Raw genomic sequence first — 18043 nt, forward strand, 5'->3', positions numbered from 1 at the left:
TCTCTGAGGGATTACAAGAAAAAACCTGACCCCGGTTATACTGGATATTGTGTATTATAAGGGATTTACCTTTTTTATTAATTCCTACAGTTTGGATTAAAAAAAAAAATTCTTGAATGAAGGATTCAGCTTTAGGGATAAGTGAGTTTTTATCAACTTCATCTCTTAATTTTTATGAAAAAAATAAATTTTTTTATCAAAGAAATAGAAAAAATGAGTTTGGATCTCCTGTAAGAATGATTTGGAAGATGCAAGATAAAATATAACAATATTTGCTGACAACATAATGGAGGCAGCCAATTAATATAAATTGATGCGAAATATATTCAAATCTAATATAGTGTGTATGAGTATATAAAAAATATATTGAATTGATCTAATTGCAGTTTCAGATATGAAATTCTATTTTAAGGTGATATTTATTAAAATAAGTAATTACTGTATTGCCTTTTTTTTGGTAGAAAGAGATAAAAGAGTATCAATTACAAAATAGCAATAGGATTAGAAAACAAAAATTGGCCATTTATCCATAACTAGTTAGCAATCATTGTAGGAGCTTCATGGAAAAATTGGGGACCATTATGGAATCTGTAACGCCCCCACGCCCGAGACCGTCGCCGGAGTCGAGTATGAGGTGTTACTAAGCTTAATTTAACATATTTAGAACTTTGGATTATTTATTTCTACATTCACAGCTTTTAAGCTACTTGCATCACAGTCACAAGAAAAATCATATCTCGAGTTACGAAACTCGAAATCAAGATCCGTAAATTTTCCCTGAATCTAGACTCATATACCTATCTACTAATTTTTTTCTAGAATTTTTGGTTGGGTCAATTAGTACAGTTTATTAGTTAAAGTTACCCCTGTTTCAGGACTTGACTGGTCTGACCTCTGTTTACTACGAACCACATTTCTCTCTGTACAAAATCCATATGACTATGAGGTTTGTTTCTAATGAAACTAGACTCAATAAGGATTCTGAGAATATAAAATACACTACCTAATTATATCTTTACAATTTATGGTGAATTTCTAAAGTTGGAACAGGGGATTCAGAAACTGCTATGACCCTGTTTCACTAAAATTCAAATATCTTGTAACATATAATTCCTTTACCTGTTTCATTTGTTTCATGTGAAACTAGACATAATAAGCTTCAATTTGATATGTATTCCATCACCAAGTTCAATTTCTATGATTTTTAGTAAATTTTTAAACTCACCTCAGTGTTGCTGCAGTATTCTGTTTATGGCAAATTTCATCCCTTTTATAAGTTTTTATGCACTAAGTATCTTAATAATTTTCCTTAACATCAAATATAATCTAAACTAAATATTTTCATAATTTATCATTATCAAGCATTTCCTCAACCATTCCATCACCATACCATAAGATCATTTACACAAAAAAAGTATATTGCTATATATGCCATACTTAAATTTACAAGCCATTACCAAAAGTCTTCCGGATAGTGTGACTGAACCTTCGACCTATCCCGACTCCTGAGCTGGCTTGTCCAAAACTACAATGAGTAAGAAGGAGGGAGTAAGCATAAATGCTTAGTAAGTTCATATGCAAATAATAAGTAACATAACAAACAGTCATACCAATCAACATTAGCATGTATCACTAAAACACATATCACATTTCTGATCATTTTTCATCATCTTATTACCTTATAGTGGTTGTATCAATACTCAACCCGAGGGTTAAATACATACCTGTCCAAAATATCCATTTCACATCACTCACCAATACTTCTCTTTACATCTCGAATATTCCTCCATTGAGTAGAACTTTACCCGTTGAACACATCGGAATATAATTCGGATACATGGATAATTTGCATATAAGTGCCACATATTCAATCAAGCAATCATGTAACCCGCCCATAAGCGAACTCGGACTCAACTCAACGAGCTCGGGCGTTCGCATCCATAAGTGAACTTGGACTCAACTCAACGAGTTCGGATGCCTAGTTACATCTCACGAACTCGGACTCAACTCAACGAGTTCGGACATTCGCATCCATAAGTGAACTCGGACTCAACTCAACGAGTTCGGATGCTCAACCATCCTAGTGAAATGTCACTTGTATCCTAATCTATTCCTAAGGTTCAAACGGGCTTTTTCCTCGAACACTTATCCTTGCCGTCTTCCGTAGAATGCCGAAATCAATACTCGGTAACAATTATATTTAACAAGTAGTTCACATAATTTACATATTATTTGAAATTAACCACAAAGCATACATTTCATAATAAAATTTAGCATAACATATAATTAACATCAATAACTTAAAAATAACCATTATGCTACATTATTTACACATGAACTTACCTTGGTACCAAAATACAAAGATTTTGCAATTTAGTCCACAATCTTTTCTTTTCCTCGATTAAGGTCGATTCCACGTCTTTCTTGATCTAAAATAACACATTTAGCTTATTTAATACTCACATTATCAAATTAATCCTTAACTCAAATTTTGGCAAAATTACAATTTTACCCCTAAACTTTTGCATATTTACATTTTTGCCCCTAGGCTCGGGATTAAACTTTATTCCTTATTCTTATGTTTTACAACATGCTGATCACTTTTCTCTTCTATGGCAACATCAAATTCTCACTCTAACATGTACTTATAACAATTAGGTATTTTTACCGATTAAGCCCTTTTACTCGTTTTCACTCAAAACCGAGTAGTACAAGTTGTCTAACATAATTTAAAACCCCATATTCTATCATAAAACATCAAAATACACAAATTTCACCTATGAGTATTTTTCCAAATATGAACCCTAAGTTAAATTATTGTTAGCATAAGCTTAATCGAGCTACTGGGATCTCAAAAACATAAAAATCATTAAAAACGGGGCTTGGAATCACTTACTATGGAGCTTGGAAGCTTGAAACAAACCCTAGCTATGGAGAACCCTTGAAATTTCGGCCTAATGAAGAAGATGGACAAAAATTGGCTTTTAATTTTGTTTTTAATTCATTTTAATAACTAAATGACCAAAATACCCTTACTACTAAACTTTCCAAAAATTCCTTCCATGTCCTAATTTTGTCCATGAACTTAAAATTGGTCAAATTTCTATTTAAGACCTCCTCATTAATATTCCAAAACAATTTCATACTAAAAACTTCTAGAATGCAAGTTTTGCAACTTATTCGATTTAGTCCCTACTTTCAATTTAAGCACTTTAGGCATAGAATTTCATCACGAAATTTTCACACAATCATGCAATCATATCATAAACCTCAAAATAATTATAAAATAATTATTTCTATCTCGGATTTGTGGTCACGAAACCACTATTCCGATTAGGCCCTAATTCGGGATATTACAGAATCCTTCATCAATCCAGCCAAAATGTGAGCTACAAAGTCACTTCTCTTGATATTTGTTTAAAATTCGCTCTTTACTCGCCTTTGGACAGCTCTTGAATTCTTAAAATCAAGTCTCTATTTAATTGCCCTCTACATCCACCATGCCTTTGATAGCTAGAGCACAATCAACTTCAACAATAACTTTATCCTATTTAACATCCTAAGCCAATCAGAGGCCATTATAAATTGCCATAGCTCCACTTGCTTAATACTACATCTACCAATATTCCTCCCAATCCTACACAATCATCTATCATGTTCATCTCTTGCCACTTCTACCGAGAAGACGAAACCCGAAAACAGTTTGCATGCACCATCAGCATTCAATTTAATGGATCCAGAGAGCAGTGGTTTCCACTTACGATCGCTGTTTCATTTCATGATATTCCCATCAAGTCTACTAGGTAAATGCTTAATGGATTTTACTCAACACTACGAAGACCGAAGAATATGCAATATGCTAAAAAGTTCACCTTGGAGCACACAAATATTTCTTTATTTCCAGATTTTCCAGCTAATAGTAACCTTTTTGTAGTGGATGAATAACACAAGTTTGTTTCTTCAATAGATGAATACTGCAAGTTTAAAAAAGTGGTTCTATTTATTTGTATTTTAGTGTCACTTAGCATGGATTACATAGAAAAATAAAGAAAAAAATATTGCTACAAATTGAACTATTAATTAGTTAATCCATTTTACAATTTAGTTGTTGAACATTATTTTGCCCCATCTTATATATTATAAGAAACCAATTAATTGGTATAATTAAACATGTTTTAATCAAAAAATAAACTTGATTCTATTAGATATGATAAATAACATAAATATAAAACATAAAATTAATTCTTCAATAATATTACTATAAACAGACCCATCAACAGGAATTTGATACTACAACAAATCTTGACTTTCCGATGAAAGTGTTAATTAGACAATAAACAGTCCAAATACATATAATTTGTTTTTGATTGCAAAGATCAATATTCTATTTTATGGAGAAAGTACAAAATTCTTTTAAAAAAAGACTTGCTAGTTATGTAAAATATTAACACTAATCAAATTTACAGTGATATCCCTAATCAAATCAGCAGAGACAATTAAAAATTAAAACTTGAAATTATCAAAAAAGAGTTGGTTGGATTTTTATCCATCTTTGAAACACCATGGCTCAATCCTTGAAGGCACAAATGAGAGCTCTTTGTACATTGTCTGCCACTATTCTTAACCTTCCTTGAGTTGCATCTGCCGGTGAAGAACCGCTAACCTCCACCGTTCGAGCCACCCTCTGTTTGCACTTCTCCCACTCGTCAAGGCGTAACCAGCATGCACGTCCTCCATGGCTTCCTTCCATTCCAAGAAATGACACATTGGGGTTTTCACCAAAGGAATATCTTAATCTCACTGAGACACAGTAGGGCAGCCATGCTGCACCACCAGCAGTGTTTATATGAGGTATGAGGGCAGGATCGAGTACAACTGTCAGGGCAAAATCGACAGAATTATGAGGTCGGTCATAATGGATATTGCTTTTAGTTGCGGATGAACTTTCAGAAGCATCACCAACGTTTACCCCAGTATGATTTTCAAGACATAACTCGATCCGGGGTTTTTGTGCAGGAGCTATATCTCCACTTTGTGTTAGTGCTAATCCTTTTTTCCAAGCTATTAACTTCAGGAATTCTCGTAAAACTGATATGGGTAATGTGAGAAGCGTAATGAATGATGCAACACGTGAGGCATCGTAGGGTTCGGATGCAACACGTCGGCTGAAGTAGTCACATATCTCGCTTATTTCAGATTGAGTTAATTCCTCTTGAGAATTAGCATTGTTTTGTTGCTGTTGTTGCTGCTGCTGATGATGGAAGCGCTTCACACTAAGAACCTGAAGAAGAAGTTGAACTCTGTGGACACTTACGGCAAACACATAGCCTCTGCAGAAAGAATCCCAATCAGATGATCATCCAAATCCAAACTACATGCAATTCCTCCATATACAAAACACAAAATCAGCCTAAAGAAAGAGCATTCAACAGAATTCAACCGATCAACAATGCAATGCTATTCTCCCCTATCTCTATCAGGAATTAAGATGCAAAACACAATGAGTCAGCAAAAGATTGAGACAGTTCAATAACACCTAGGCCTAGTGATGCTAACAAACATGGAGTATTAAGGGAGGTTGACTCATTCAATGCTAGGCATCTAATGATTGTAGGTACTTGAAATATAAAATCAGGGAAGTTATCAAAGATATAGGTTTCATGCATGAAGAAAAGATAGATGGCGAGAAACAATATTGTAACTCTGAATTAAGAACTTTCACGGTCTTACCCCACAAAGAAACGCAAGGCAGGCTGTTCTTGGTCCAAGTTCAAAAGTGCACCCTCATTGTCCTTCAAGATCGATCCCAGGATTTCTTTCAAAAGCGCGGGTAACTGGGCAAATAACCATAGAACTCCGAGGTATTTAAGAATACCCCTAAGAACCTTCTTAAGAGCAACAACAGGCACCCATCCACCTCCATATCCTCCATCATCACCAAGCCCAATAATGGCGGTATTCAGTTCCCCCCTTACATGTGCAGGAACACCACTACCAGGCGGTCGGCGTATTGGCAATCCCGAACTCACAACAGCCAAATTTGGTGATCCTGGAAGAGAATTTCCAACACGATTTAAACCAGCTACCTGGTTTGCGGCTCTAGACATCGCTGCAGAGGTAGGAAGGTTAACTCTACTTCCATTTGCTGAAAGCTGTGGACCTGAACTCAAGTTTGGATTGTTTGAATTTGCTGGGCCAACTGTTTGTTGGCCACTCGTGAAACTGGAATCTAATCCATTTAGTTCTTGGGCAACATGCTCCATGATGAAAGGCCTGAACTGTGGACATGGTAAGGACCCTCCAACATAAGATCCCCCCTTGGTGGTGTTGAAGGTGGTGTCGCTGGTTGAAGCCAAACCTGATCACCAGCAAAGCACCGCATGTCAACTGCAAAACGCTTGCGGTATATTATGCGTATCCAATATGGTCCACGTAATACAACGGAAACATCAATGGGCAACAGTGAGCTGGGTACAATGCCAGGGCCCCCTCTCCCTGCAGCTAACATTGCAGCCCCATGGATGCTATGGTTCCCTATAGAGCTTGCAGAAGCAGATGCAGTATTTCCTGCTGGAACAGCAGCAGCAGCCTGATTAACATTTGTGGTTGAGCTGCTCGGCAGAAGTCCCTGCAATGGCGAGTATCCTGGCTGTTTTGGCACAGAAGAAATAACTCCAGATGGCCCAGAGACTCCTGGAGCAGGACTAGCTCGAGCAGGCCGAGTTGCAGCAGCAAGAGCATGCAAAGGTCCTGCAGTGAGCCGAATGCAGTCCAACAGGGATGCAACTTCAGCTCCATCTATGAAATCTTCCAAAAACTGTACAAAGTAATCAGAGCAATTAGTGCATTAATGATGCATATGGGAACTGGAACTAAGTAAGATTAGGTTTGAGCCAAAGACACGTTCCTCTATTATCCAGAGAATTCCAATTAATCTACATTATATTTCAAAGTTGAAAAATAAGATGTGTCTAAGATGAATAACTTTCCTTTGCCCTTATGTGACATAAGCATATTACATATTTATCAAGCTACATGCCAAAGTGATCACACTGAACTACAAAGTACCAAGGAAAATTTTTACTGAAACCTACTTAAACATGTTCATTTAGGTTACTTGTTCGCTGATCTGTTGAGGGAACTCTTATGCTCATAAATGATCATCCTTTCTCTTACTACAGTTCAACAAAAAGATACAAGAAGTTTAAGCCAACCAACATTTGTCCAAAAGCTAAAAAAGGTATCAAAGATTTTATCTGAGCATAGAAGTAAACCACCATGGCACAAGTAATTCTAAAAAATTCAGGAAATAAATGATACCATACCAAGCACCAAAATGAGCCAACATAGCATCTTAGTAATTCTGAAAAGCTCAGGAAAAAGAGGGACCATCTCAACCCATCTACCATTCTTAGTCAAGTTCTTAAGAGGGCAAAAATTCAAAGAGGGCCAGACCATGAAATTTTTAATATGACGTAAGAAAAGAAATGTTGAAGAAACAAAGTGGCTGACAAATGATACTAAGGAACATAAAGTCATGGTAAAATAGTATGAGAAAAGAATTGAGGAAATTACTTTAAAGGAAAGAGGAAAAAAAAAACGAACCTTGGTATGAGGCCAAAGTTGATCAGGAGACACATGCATTGTGCAACCTTCTTTACCCGATTCCCACTCCACAACAAAGCGAGCTAATACACCTGATCCAAAGCAAAACCACAAACTCAACAATCCTACTGCCTCAATTCTGAAAGACCTCCTCATATGTTCTGATAACTTATCAACAGCCTCACTAGGTCCTTTGCCTCCAGATGGTGCTTTAAGATCAGAGTTTGCATTGCCTTCTTCAGGCTTGTCATCTGCTCTAACCCCGAGCAGTTTCCACATCCCCAGGGCAAATGTTCTAGCATTAGAGAGCCTTCGTATATCAGCCACCAACTTTTTAATGCTATCTGCCTCAACAGATTGATAACTAAGAACAACACCATCTGGATCATAACGAATATGTGAATCCACATGAGATGTATTAGCTATACGTATGCCAGAGCCCCAAGGTGTACTAGTACTTCCTTTCTGAAGTTCCCACAAATCCCTGAAGTGTTGATCATTGATTTTGACATCCCAGTACATGCTTCCAGGTCTGCCAAGTCGCAAGCAGATATGTCGCCAGGAATCACCTTGGGAACATGGAAGCCGGAACCATATATTCGAGGATGCATTTCTTAAACCCACTTCTTCAACATATGGAATGTCCAGTTCCTCCATCTGGCTAGTGAGTTTGGCATGTTTAATACATAGTGAAGAATGCCTAACCACATGAAGAAGAGCAGAAACATATATGCCAGAAGGTACATTGCCTTTATTTGCTTCAGCTATAAGATTACCATAACTGTATGTTTCAGATTTAGAGATTATTTCTGAAGATTTAAGCACCTGAGATGTAGGCTGCTGAGTACAAGCCACATCAGAGGTTTTTCTTCTCTTAGAAAATCCGGCATCGGGCTCTATATATTGGAGAGAGGGAATCAAGCTCAATAAATTTGAAATTTTACGCTTTCGTGGATTTTGGTCATGTTTGGAAGCATCATGAGAAGGGCCATGGCAAATTGTAGTTTCAGCTGCTTGGGCTGCAAAAGATGCATTTAGCTAAGTCAAATATGCCTAACCAAAAAACAATATTGAACAGACAGCATACTTGGAGAGAGTATCTTACATACGGGAGGTGAAGCCAATGGGCTTGATCCAGAAAACCTAACAGCTGCAGTTAGATTTCCAGCAGATGAGCTTCTAGGCCCATTAGGCTTTGCATTTTGTGCAATGACTCGAGGAAGGGTTGGTCTGGGTGGAGACAACAGTCGAGATGACCTACTTGCTGAGAGTGTGTCCTTTGAAGTATCATTTAGTAATCTCAACTGATCTTCATCCAATACTCCATTGTCAACTGAATGAGGAGATCTAAGAGAAGCCAGATCCTGCTCAGATTTTGAAGCAGATAGTTTCTTTGCAGATGTGCTTCTTCCTGTGCCAGAAGAAAACGAACCAAATGAAGCAGAGTTATATGAGCCCTTAAGACCACTTGATGGATACAATGAACCATCATAATGACTAGCGGAACCTGATGATTTTGCAACATTATTATGCTGTGAGACCTGCAAACCCGCTTCCCACTTTGGAGAGGGGGTTCCAGCTTTTACACTATGAAGATTCATTGGGACAGAAGTAAGATGAGACGCAGGAGATGAACTGAACGAAGAAATTTTCTGAGAAGGAAACTGAGTTGCAGATGTCCCCTTTTCAATTTCAAAAACTTCATCAACAATAGATGAAAAGCTTGATGAAGAACCCCCAGGAACCTGAATAGAACCATCGAGGTTGAACACATCATGTTCAGATATTTGATCTGGACCCCCAACATTAGGCAAGGATGGAAGCAATTTTCGCCAATCAAGTATGCTCAAATTTGTTTCATCTTCAAGCATCTGCATCTGGCTTATATCTATTTTCTTGATGCGCAACACATTATTTAAGTCATTAAATGAATGACCTTTCCCTGATGGATCTGGCTGAGTCTCCAACAGTTTAAAAAGAGGCTTGAAATCCTTATCAAGTTCCATCAAGAGAAAATAAGAACTCTCGCTTTCTGGAAACCCCATTATTAATACAGAAGAACCATTAACAAGGTTCTTGGGCACTTTCACTGCAGCAAAACCATGTTCATAGACCTACAAGAATCGAACATACAAATTCATTTATTAATAGAAATAAATAAGTGAAAGACAAAGGCAATTGAATACCACTCAGTAACAAATAAAAAAGTAGAGTTGATTACTTCAAGGCCTAAGAATCTTCCAATAGCAGCAAATAGATGTATTATACTTTTGCTCCGCAAGCTTGAAAAAACATCAACTGCTGTCATGGTTCCTTGATTTAGTGTTTCTTCACCCTCTAACAATGCTGAAGATGAAAGAATATTTTGGGATGACTGGAGAAGGAAACGGCCATTTCTGCAATCCAAAACAAAGTTTCATAAACCCTAAACTAGGCCAAGAAATATTTATTAACAGAACTACATACAAATATAAATATGGCACTTCAAAAATGAAAAAGATTCACCAGGTGAAGAAGCATCTATACAAGTTACCAAGTGCAATTGAAAATGCCCAGACAGTTTTTTTTTTTTTTTTTGAGAGTGCACATGGACAAGTGTAAAAGTAGACATAAAGGAAATGACATGTTAACTGGCAAGGACAGACCTTATATTTATTCCAAGGGTAAAATATGATGAGCCATAAGCACGGACACGCAATAATTCCTGCCCCCCATGTTCCTTATTGTCAAGCTTCGCATCCTCCTGTAACCCAAAAATGAGGGGGATAAATTACCACAAAGCATCATCAGTGATACCGTAATAAAAAAATCCAGCAACAGCATACAATGATGAAAGTTTAATTAAAAGATAAAAAATACAAAGTGACAATAGTTTTAGCCCATATAGATTCTATCTCCCAATTAGGACATTCCAGAGTAAATTGTCAGCATCCATAACATAAGGGAAGCAAACCTTTCTATGCTCACTATCAGGTTCATCAGCCTGCGAAAGGAGAACAACATCACTAGCATCTCGGCAGATATGCACATTTTTCATCAGCTCTTTCTGAATTTCCAGTAGACGAGTATATCTGTTGCATGATATAGCTCTTAATAGCAGCTTTTCCACATCAATGCAACTTTGGTCAAGGAAGAAACTTGCCTCCTTGCCAGTTAATGGGTCTATAACAAATGTGCTATGTTGACACTTAATCTGCAGGTCTGGTCCAGGTTCAATTTTTATATATGGGCAAGATCCTGTGTCTGAAGCACCTGAGTTTTTATCAAAATCTAGCCAATAGACAAGTTTCAATCCTGGTGTTCGTTGAGCAGCTGAATCAGATTCATTATCTTGATTCAGCTGTGAGGAACCGCCACTTCCTCCATCAGATATAAGCTCAAAGCGTATAGCATCTTTCCATCTCCCTAGCCGGAGTGCCTGTACTTGCCTTATGACGGTGTCCATAACAAGTGCAACACAGAGCTCATGCAGAACCGAGTATAAGGTAGCAAATGGATTCTCTGCTGTAGACATTCTGCGCTCTAAGTCATCTCCAAGAACATGCCTTCTCATCTGTTCTAGTTTCACAAGCCCGCTTCTCTCACCAACAAGTAATTCTAAATGCAAAATCCTCCACAATGATAGATGTCCGCGATAACCAAGAGTAACTAACACCTTAAATTCTCCATCTACACGAATCAAAGCGGTGCCATCAGCAACTTTCACTTCGGATATTTCCTTGGGCAATGAAACTTCAAGTAATTTAGAGCGAACAAGTGTGTCCAGCTTTTTCAAAGCCGGCTTCTGCTGATCTTCAGTTAATGAGCTTTGCATACCCACATCTTCTATGCATTTTGGTAAACGCTCATATGATCCTGTGAGTAGAACTTCAACAGCAGATGGAACATCATACACAGGGGCGCGAGCTTGCTGTAGCCCCTCATGCATGAAGAATAATGAGTCCGCAGCCTGGGTGAAACATGTGTCATGACTTGACAAAGTAGATGCCAGTTGCTGGCAATACTGTATGAGTGGAACCTGCACGTCACAACATAAAGCTAAAATATGAGCGAATGTAGCTAGTACCTCAATTGATACCCAGTAGAAAGGACTCTATCGGATTTTTTATAAAGGAACCAAAGGTACAAATTTACTTTCAGAAGCAACTTAGTAATAGCCCACTAGCTATCACAATAGTTTAAATTCATTAACTGGGCCAGACAATACTAGCACTCTAATAACCAACCAACATGGTTAAAACGATCTAAAACATTAATTAATGCTACAAAAATCTGCAATGGTTCAAGGCAATCATCGTACAGTATTCCACTTCCACTGAGTCTAGACACCTATCATGGACAGATATCAGTGAAATTGATAGCTAGACAGAATTCAACTACTACAATGCTATGAACTAATGCGACATAGAACATCGAAGTCATAGAAGGTGTTGCAAGCTCATAACACAGATAATAGAAACAAAAAAAGTGGGCATATCCATGATAGTGCAGCAATCATCAGGTCAACTCATTACACATTTATCCTCACAAGGAACGTATTTGAGCACATTACTAATAATCTAAATAAGAAATAGGCAAAATGACCAGTACCGACCATTGATGACACTATTAGATTTTCACCCCATTCATTTTTTCATGTAATTTTATTTCTTCCTCCTTTTTTTTCCTCACTACTCACAATACCAAGCTGGAATGCCATAGCAATATAGCATTGCCTTGATAGTACACTTCAAGATATTTGAATTCGCTAAAATTCAATAAATTGCACAGCAAGGAACAAAAAGAACATATGCTACAAGTAAAAAAATCCTTCATTTAATTCCAATTTCATTAACTACTCAATAGATAATTAACAAACAAAGAGGAAATCTTTCACTAGTTTAAATTAGTCACTTAACTGAAACTCAAAACCAATAAATCTTTTAAAAGAGCTCAAATCTTTCAATTAAAGAAGAAAAAAAACATAACTTTTCCCTATCAACAAAACACCAACAAATCTTTTCCAAGAAAAAAGGTAAAACTTGAAAAGAAGTCAGCGAAGTGAACTCGAGGGGAACAAGAGTGGGTCGACTCACCTGCTGACACCACTTAGCAAGAACATTGAGTCTAAGCATCCGTTGCTGGGTCTTGACTATATACTTAAGGAGATTGATCTTCTTCTCCGTATCCGATTGGCCGCTTGATTTAGATTTCTCCACGAGTTCTTTCAATGACGTGAACGATTCCTCGGCTGTTCGACTCACTAAACTCGAGAAGTCCACTGTTTGTTGCCCTAATTCAGCCATTGGAAACAGAAATGGAAATTCCCCGAAACACAGAAAAGAAGTTTAAAAATTGATGCTAATTAGGGAATCTAGGGATCGGGATTGGATCTGGGTTTCATTTAAAATGCATGGAATTAGGGTTTTATGAACATCCCTCTCAATCTTTCTCTCTCTATTTTAGGTCTCTCGTGTAAGATAAAGCTTTCTTCTTTAGGACTTCTCTTAGCTTTGGGAGAGAAAGAGAGACGCACCAAAAAGAAATTTTAGATGCAAGAAAGATAAGAAAAAAGAATGATATAAAAAACAAAGAAAAATTTCCACGTCATCCTAAAATACTTTTTCCAGTCAAAATCTTAAAAATATTTTTCTTCTTTCATAAATTTATTGCAATTTTGGAATATGGAAAATATATTGTGATTAATTTATATTATTCGAAAATATTTTATTTTTTAAAAAAATTAATAAAAATTTGCATATAACGAAAACTGAAATCATATTATTTGCATTAATAATGCCTCAATTTTATGAATTAACTAAAGTTTTATTTTAATATGTTTTAAACATTTTAATTTTATTAAAAATATTATTAAATATATATGTTTGTAGAAATCATAAAAGTAAAGTACAAATATCTCTTTAACAATAGCATACAATAAATAATAAAATATATTATTTAAAATTAATTAATAATAATATATGAGATATATACATTAATTAAAATGCAAAATTAGATTAAATAATTACATTGTTAATACTATAAATTTTTATCATACGCATATGCGTGTAGGAACCACGTATTTAGAACATAAAAGTGTGTTTGAATATAATATACAATAAATAACATTTATGAAATATGTACAAAATTAAAATAAAAATTAGGTTAATTTGTAAGAAAATTGAAATAGGTAAATACATAATATTAAGAATATTAAATGCATTCAATTTATTTATTATGTATTGTTATTTTTCTATAACATGTCAAAAAGTTATCGAGTTAGAAAAAAATTCAATATTAAAAATCTATTTTAAAAAAACTAAACATCAAGTTGACTTGTGAAACCAACGCAATTAGTGATATTATAAAAACACAAATGATTGTCTTTTTTTATAAAATAAACAAAGGAATTACATAGAGTAGATCATAAGCAAATTATCAAAGGAATTATCATCCTTTAAGATCTCTTCAATCTCCAGAGGGGGAACCTCGAATATGTTCAAAGATTCATCACTTGACAAAGTTATTTTTGCCAAAGCATCAACTATCCAATTGGTCTCTCTCGGAACATAAATCAATAATCAATTCTCTTCAAAGGCTAGAATTTGTTGAATCCTCATTATCAAAGAGTTTTTTGGACAACCAGGTTTGCTATCACTGATAGAAATCTCATTCTCAAGATTGTCTGATTGAATAATGATCTCATCATAACATTGTTTAAAAGTAATATACAATAAACAATAAAATGTATGTTTTGAAACTAATTATACAATTAATACATATAGTAAATTGTGTATATTAAAACATAAATATATAAAATATATTAAAATGAAGCTTTGAATGAGTGGTAAATGTAAGGTTTTAGTAATCTAATTGGTCGCAAGTTTAAATCCCACCATATGCATATTTTAATTGGTTTTTATTAAAATGAAAAGATTAAAATACCTTCAAATAATATTAAAAATTTTAATTACAGAATAACATTTTCGTAATTTCTTAACCGAGTTGGTAAGCGGGTTGAGGGTGCCACCAACTTAGTTAAGGTTTAATAAATAAGAATAAATAAATGAAGGTAATAAGATGTGCACAATAAAATGAAAATGTATTAAAATATTAAAATAAAATTTTAGTTGAACGGCAAATTAAAGGTTTTATTAATGTAATTTGTGAGATTTTAGATCACATTATATGAATATTTTTAAAGGCTAAAATATCCCCAAATAATATTACTTATTTTAACTATGAAAGGACATTTCCTTAAATTCTTAATCAATTTGGTAACCAAATTGAGGGTGACACCAACTTAGTAATGAGCTTAAATAATAGTATAGATTATACATACTTTATTACTTCCATCAAATATGTAAATATATATATACTTACTATTATTCAAACTTGTGACACTAACTCGTTTATGGAAATTATAAAAATGTTAATTCGTATGTAAAATAAGTTGCATGTAGAGGATTTGAATTCATATCATTTGCACAGATAAAATTTAATTTTACTACTCAGCCAAGGCTTGGTTTTAATATATTTTGTACATTTTAATTTTATTATGCATATTTTACTACATTTATCAATTGTATGTAACTATATTATTATTTAAGTGTGTGATTGAGTTAATGTTATGAGTTAACCAAGCACCAACTTGATTAGAAAAATTTATAAAAAAATATTCTTTCGTGCTCTAAGTACTAATATTATTTCAAATATCAATATTTTAATAATAAAATATTATATTAATATTAAGAATAATATTTAAATTTTAAAATAGTAATTATTTTTAACATTATCATTAAAATATTAAATAATAATTTAATAAATACTATAAATACTATAAATTAATTATTATTTATTATTAAAATAATATTACTATATATTATTCAAATATAAATATGTATGCTTTAGTAATATTAAAAATCACAGTATTTGAGATTAATAATTTAATATTTAAAAAATTAAATTTAAAATTTACTATTATAATAATATTTAACTTAATCCAATTTAGTTTTTATACAAAAAAATTGTTCATTTCTATTTTTCATATTCTAAGCAGAAGACATAACTTTAAAACACAAATTATTTTTCAAAAGTTATTTTTCAGTTATCAATTTATTTTTTGTTAATTAGACATTAAAATATAGGAAAAATATCTTTTAAAATTTATTTTTGAGTGAAAAAAACAACCCAAAATTTAATACTCAAGTGGAGAAATTTGAATTTATATATATGTTTATCATGTTTTGTATTTTTCTTTAAGTTATTTAAACATAAACATGAAGTGGTCCTAATTTATGAAATGCATTAAAATCTTAAAATTGATAAAAAGCATGTACTATTTTATATATATTAATTCTAAAAATTCTATCACACGTATACGAAAATTACGTATTTAGAATATAGATGGTAGTTAAAATTTTATACAATAATATAATGAAATGTTTGGTTTGAAACTAATTAATAGTAACACATAAAATGTATACGATGTTAAAATAAAATTTAAATACGTAAGTACATTATATTAAGAATACTAAATGTACTACAGTTATTTAACATGATGTTTATCATAAATTTTGAGTTTGTGTCAAGTTAACCTGTGACACCAACTCATCCAACAACTCTATCAATACTAGTATATCTATCATATGTATATGTGTGTGAAAACTGTATATTTAGAATAAATGTGTGTATTTGAATATAACATAAGATAAATAATTAAATCGTAAGGTTTGAAATTAATTAATAATAACAAATCTAATATTTATGGTATCAAAATGAAAAAAAATTGTGAGTAAGATGAAATTTAAATACATAAATATATCATATTAATAATATTAAATGCATTACAGCATTACTAAAATATACAGTTGATGGAGATAATAAAGTACGAATAATAAAATTAAAATAAAACTTTAGTTAAATGGTAAATTTAAGGTTTTATTGGTGTGGGTTCATACATCACAATATACATATTTTTAATTAATTTTCCAAATAAAATAGGCAAAAGTATCATTGAATAATGTAACTTATTTTAAATATGAAATAGTATTTTTTGTAGTTTCCCTAACCGAGTTGATATCTGGTTGACTTGTGACATCAATTTAGTTAAGGGCTTAAATAATTTCAAGTATAGATATGTGCAATTTATGGAAGTAATAAAACATGAATAATAAAATACAAATGTACAAAAAAAAATTTTAAGAAAACTTTTAGTTGAGTGATACATTTAAATTTTTACTAATGTAATTGGCACAGGTTCAAATCCCATGACATGCAATTTTTTTATTGGCCTTTTAAAAAAATAAAAAAAAATTAAAGTTGCCTTGAATAATATAGCCTGTTTTAATTATAAAAGGACATTTTCGTAATTTTTTCTACCTGTGTTGATACCTGGTTGACTTGTGATACTAACTCAATAAAGGTCTTAAATAATAATATAGATGTAGAAATTCTATCTGACGTGTATGTATGTGGAAACTACGTACTTAGAACACAAATGTTAGTTTAAAAATAACATACAATAAATAATGAAACGTACGATAATAAAGTGTGCATAAAAAATAAAAATGTATAAAAATATTAAAATAAATTTTTGATGGAGTGGTAAATTTAAAGTTTTATTAATGCAATTGGTACAAGATCAGTTATCACTATATGCATATTTTTATTTGCTTTTTAATTAAAAAAACTAAAATACCATTGAATAATATAATTTATTTAGATAAATTACCTAGTTGGTGCCTATCTTTTAGGGCACTTCATTTTGGTCTCCCAAAATACAATCCTTACAATTTCGTCACTCAACTTTTAGAGCACTTTCATTTTAGTCACTCAACTGTTAAATCTCTAACTACAAATAACTTGTACACATCACATAATGTTCACACTTTCATTTTGGTTACCTAACTTCTAGGTTGCTTTCATTTTGGTCACCCTAAAAATATACTTATTTTTTAAAATATTGATTAGGGTAAGAAAATTTAAGGATTAAAGTAAAAAATCGGTAGAAATTAAAATAAATTTTTTTTATTTTCTTACATTTAAATATTAATTTTAAATTAGTTTATAAATGAATGATAAAAATTAAATTATCTATTTGGGTTTTAAATATTAATGGATATTGGTTTTAATGGGTTTGGGCTTTAAGAGTATTAAGTTTTAATGGGTATTTGAGTTTAAGGTTTAATTTAGACTTGAGTATGCAAATACGTTATGGGCTCATTGCTTCAATCGGTGTATTTGACTTTTTCGGTTTAAAATGTCAAAATAAAAAACCGACCGAATAAATCAATTAAACCAAATATGGAAATCAATTAAATAAAAACCAAATAAATCGAATTTTTTTCGGTTTGATTCATTTCGGTTTTTTTGGTTTGGTATTTTTTTCAAACCCTTATAGATATACAATTGATAGAGGTTATAAAATGTGTATAATAAAATTAAAATGTACAAAAAT

The 18043-nt window shown here is 32.9% G+C and overlaps 1 protein-coding gene across 1 annotated transcript; it reads right to left on the minus strand.

Annotated features, from left to right (window-relative positions):
• Positions 1-4226: 4226 nt before the first annotated feature.
• Positions 4227-13162, minus strand: LOC107894950 (mediator of RNA polymerase II transcription subunit 14-like). The gene is given in 10 exon segments (XM_016820112.2): positions 4227-4591; positions 4594-5330; positions 5731-6320; positions 6323-6817; positions 7606-8624; positions 8711-9719; positions 9827-10001; positions 10251-10348; positions 10559-11623; positions 12681-13162. Coding segments are annotated over 10 exon segments (5493 nt in total). The 5' UTR covers positions 12891-13162; the 3' UTR covers positions 4227-4496.
• Positions 13163-18043: the final 4881 nt, after the last annotated feature.

The sequence above is a fragment of the Gossypium hirsutum genome, chromosome A08 (genome assembly GCF_007990345.1).
Source record: "Gossypium hirsutum isolate 1008001.06 chromosome A08, Gossypium_hirsutum_v2.1, whole genome shotgun sequence".
In the NCBI taxonomy this organism is placed as follows: domain Eukaryota; kingdom Viridiplantae; phylum Streptophyta; class Magnoliopsida; order Malvales; family Malvaceae; genus Gossypium; species Gossypium hirsutum.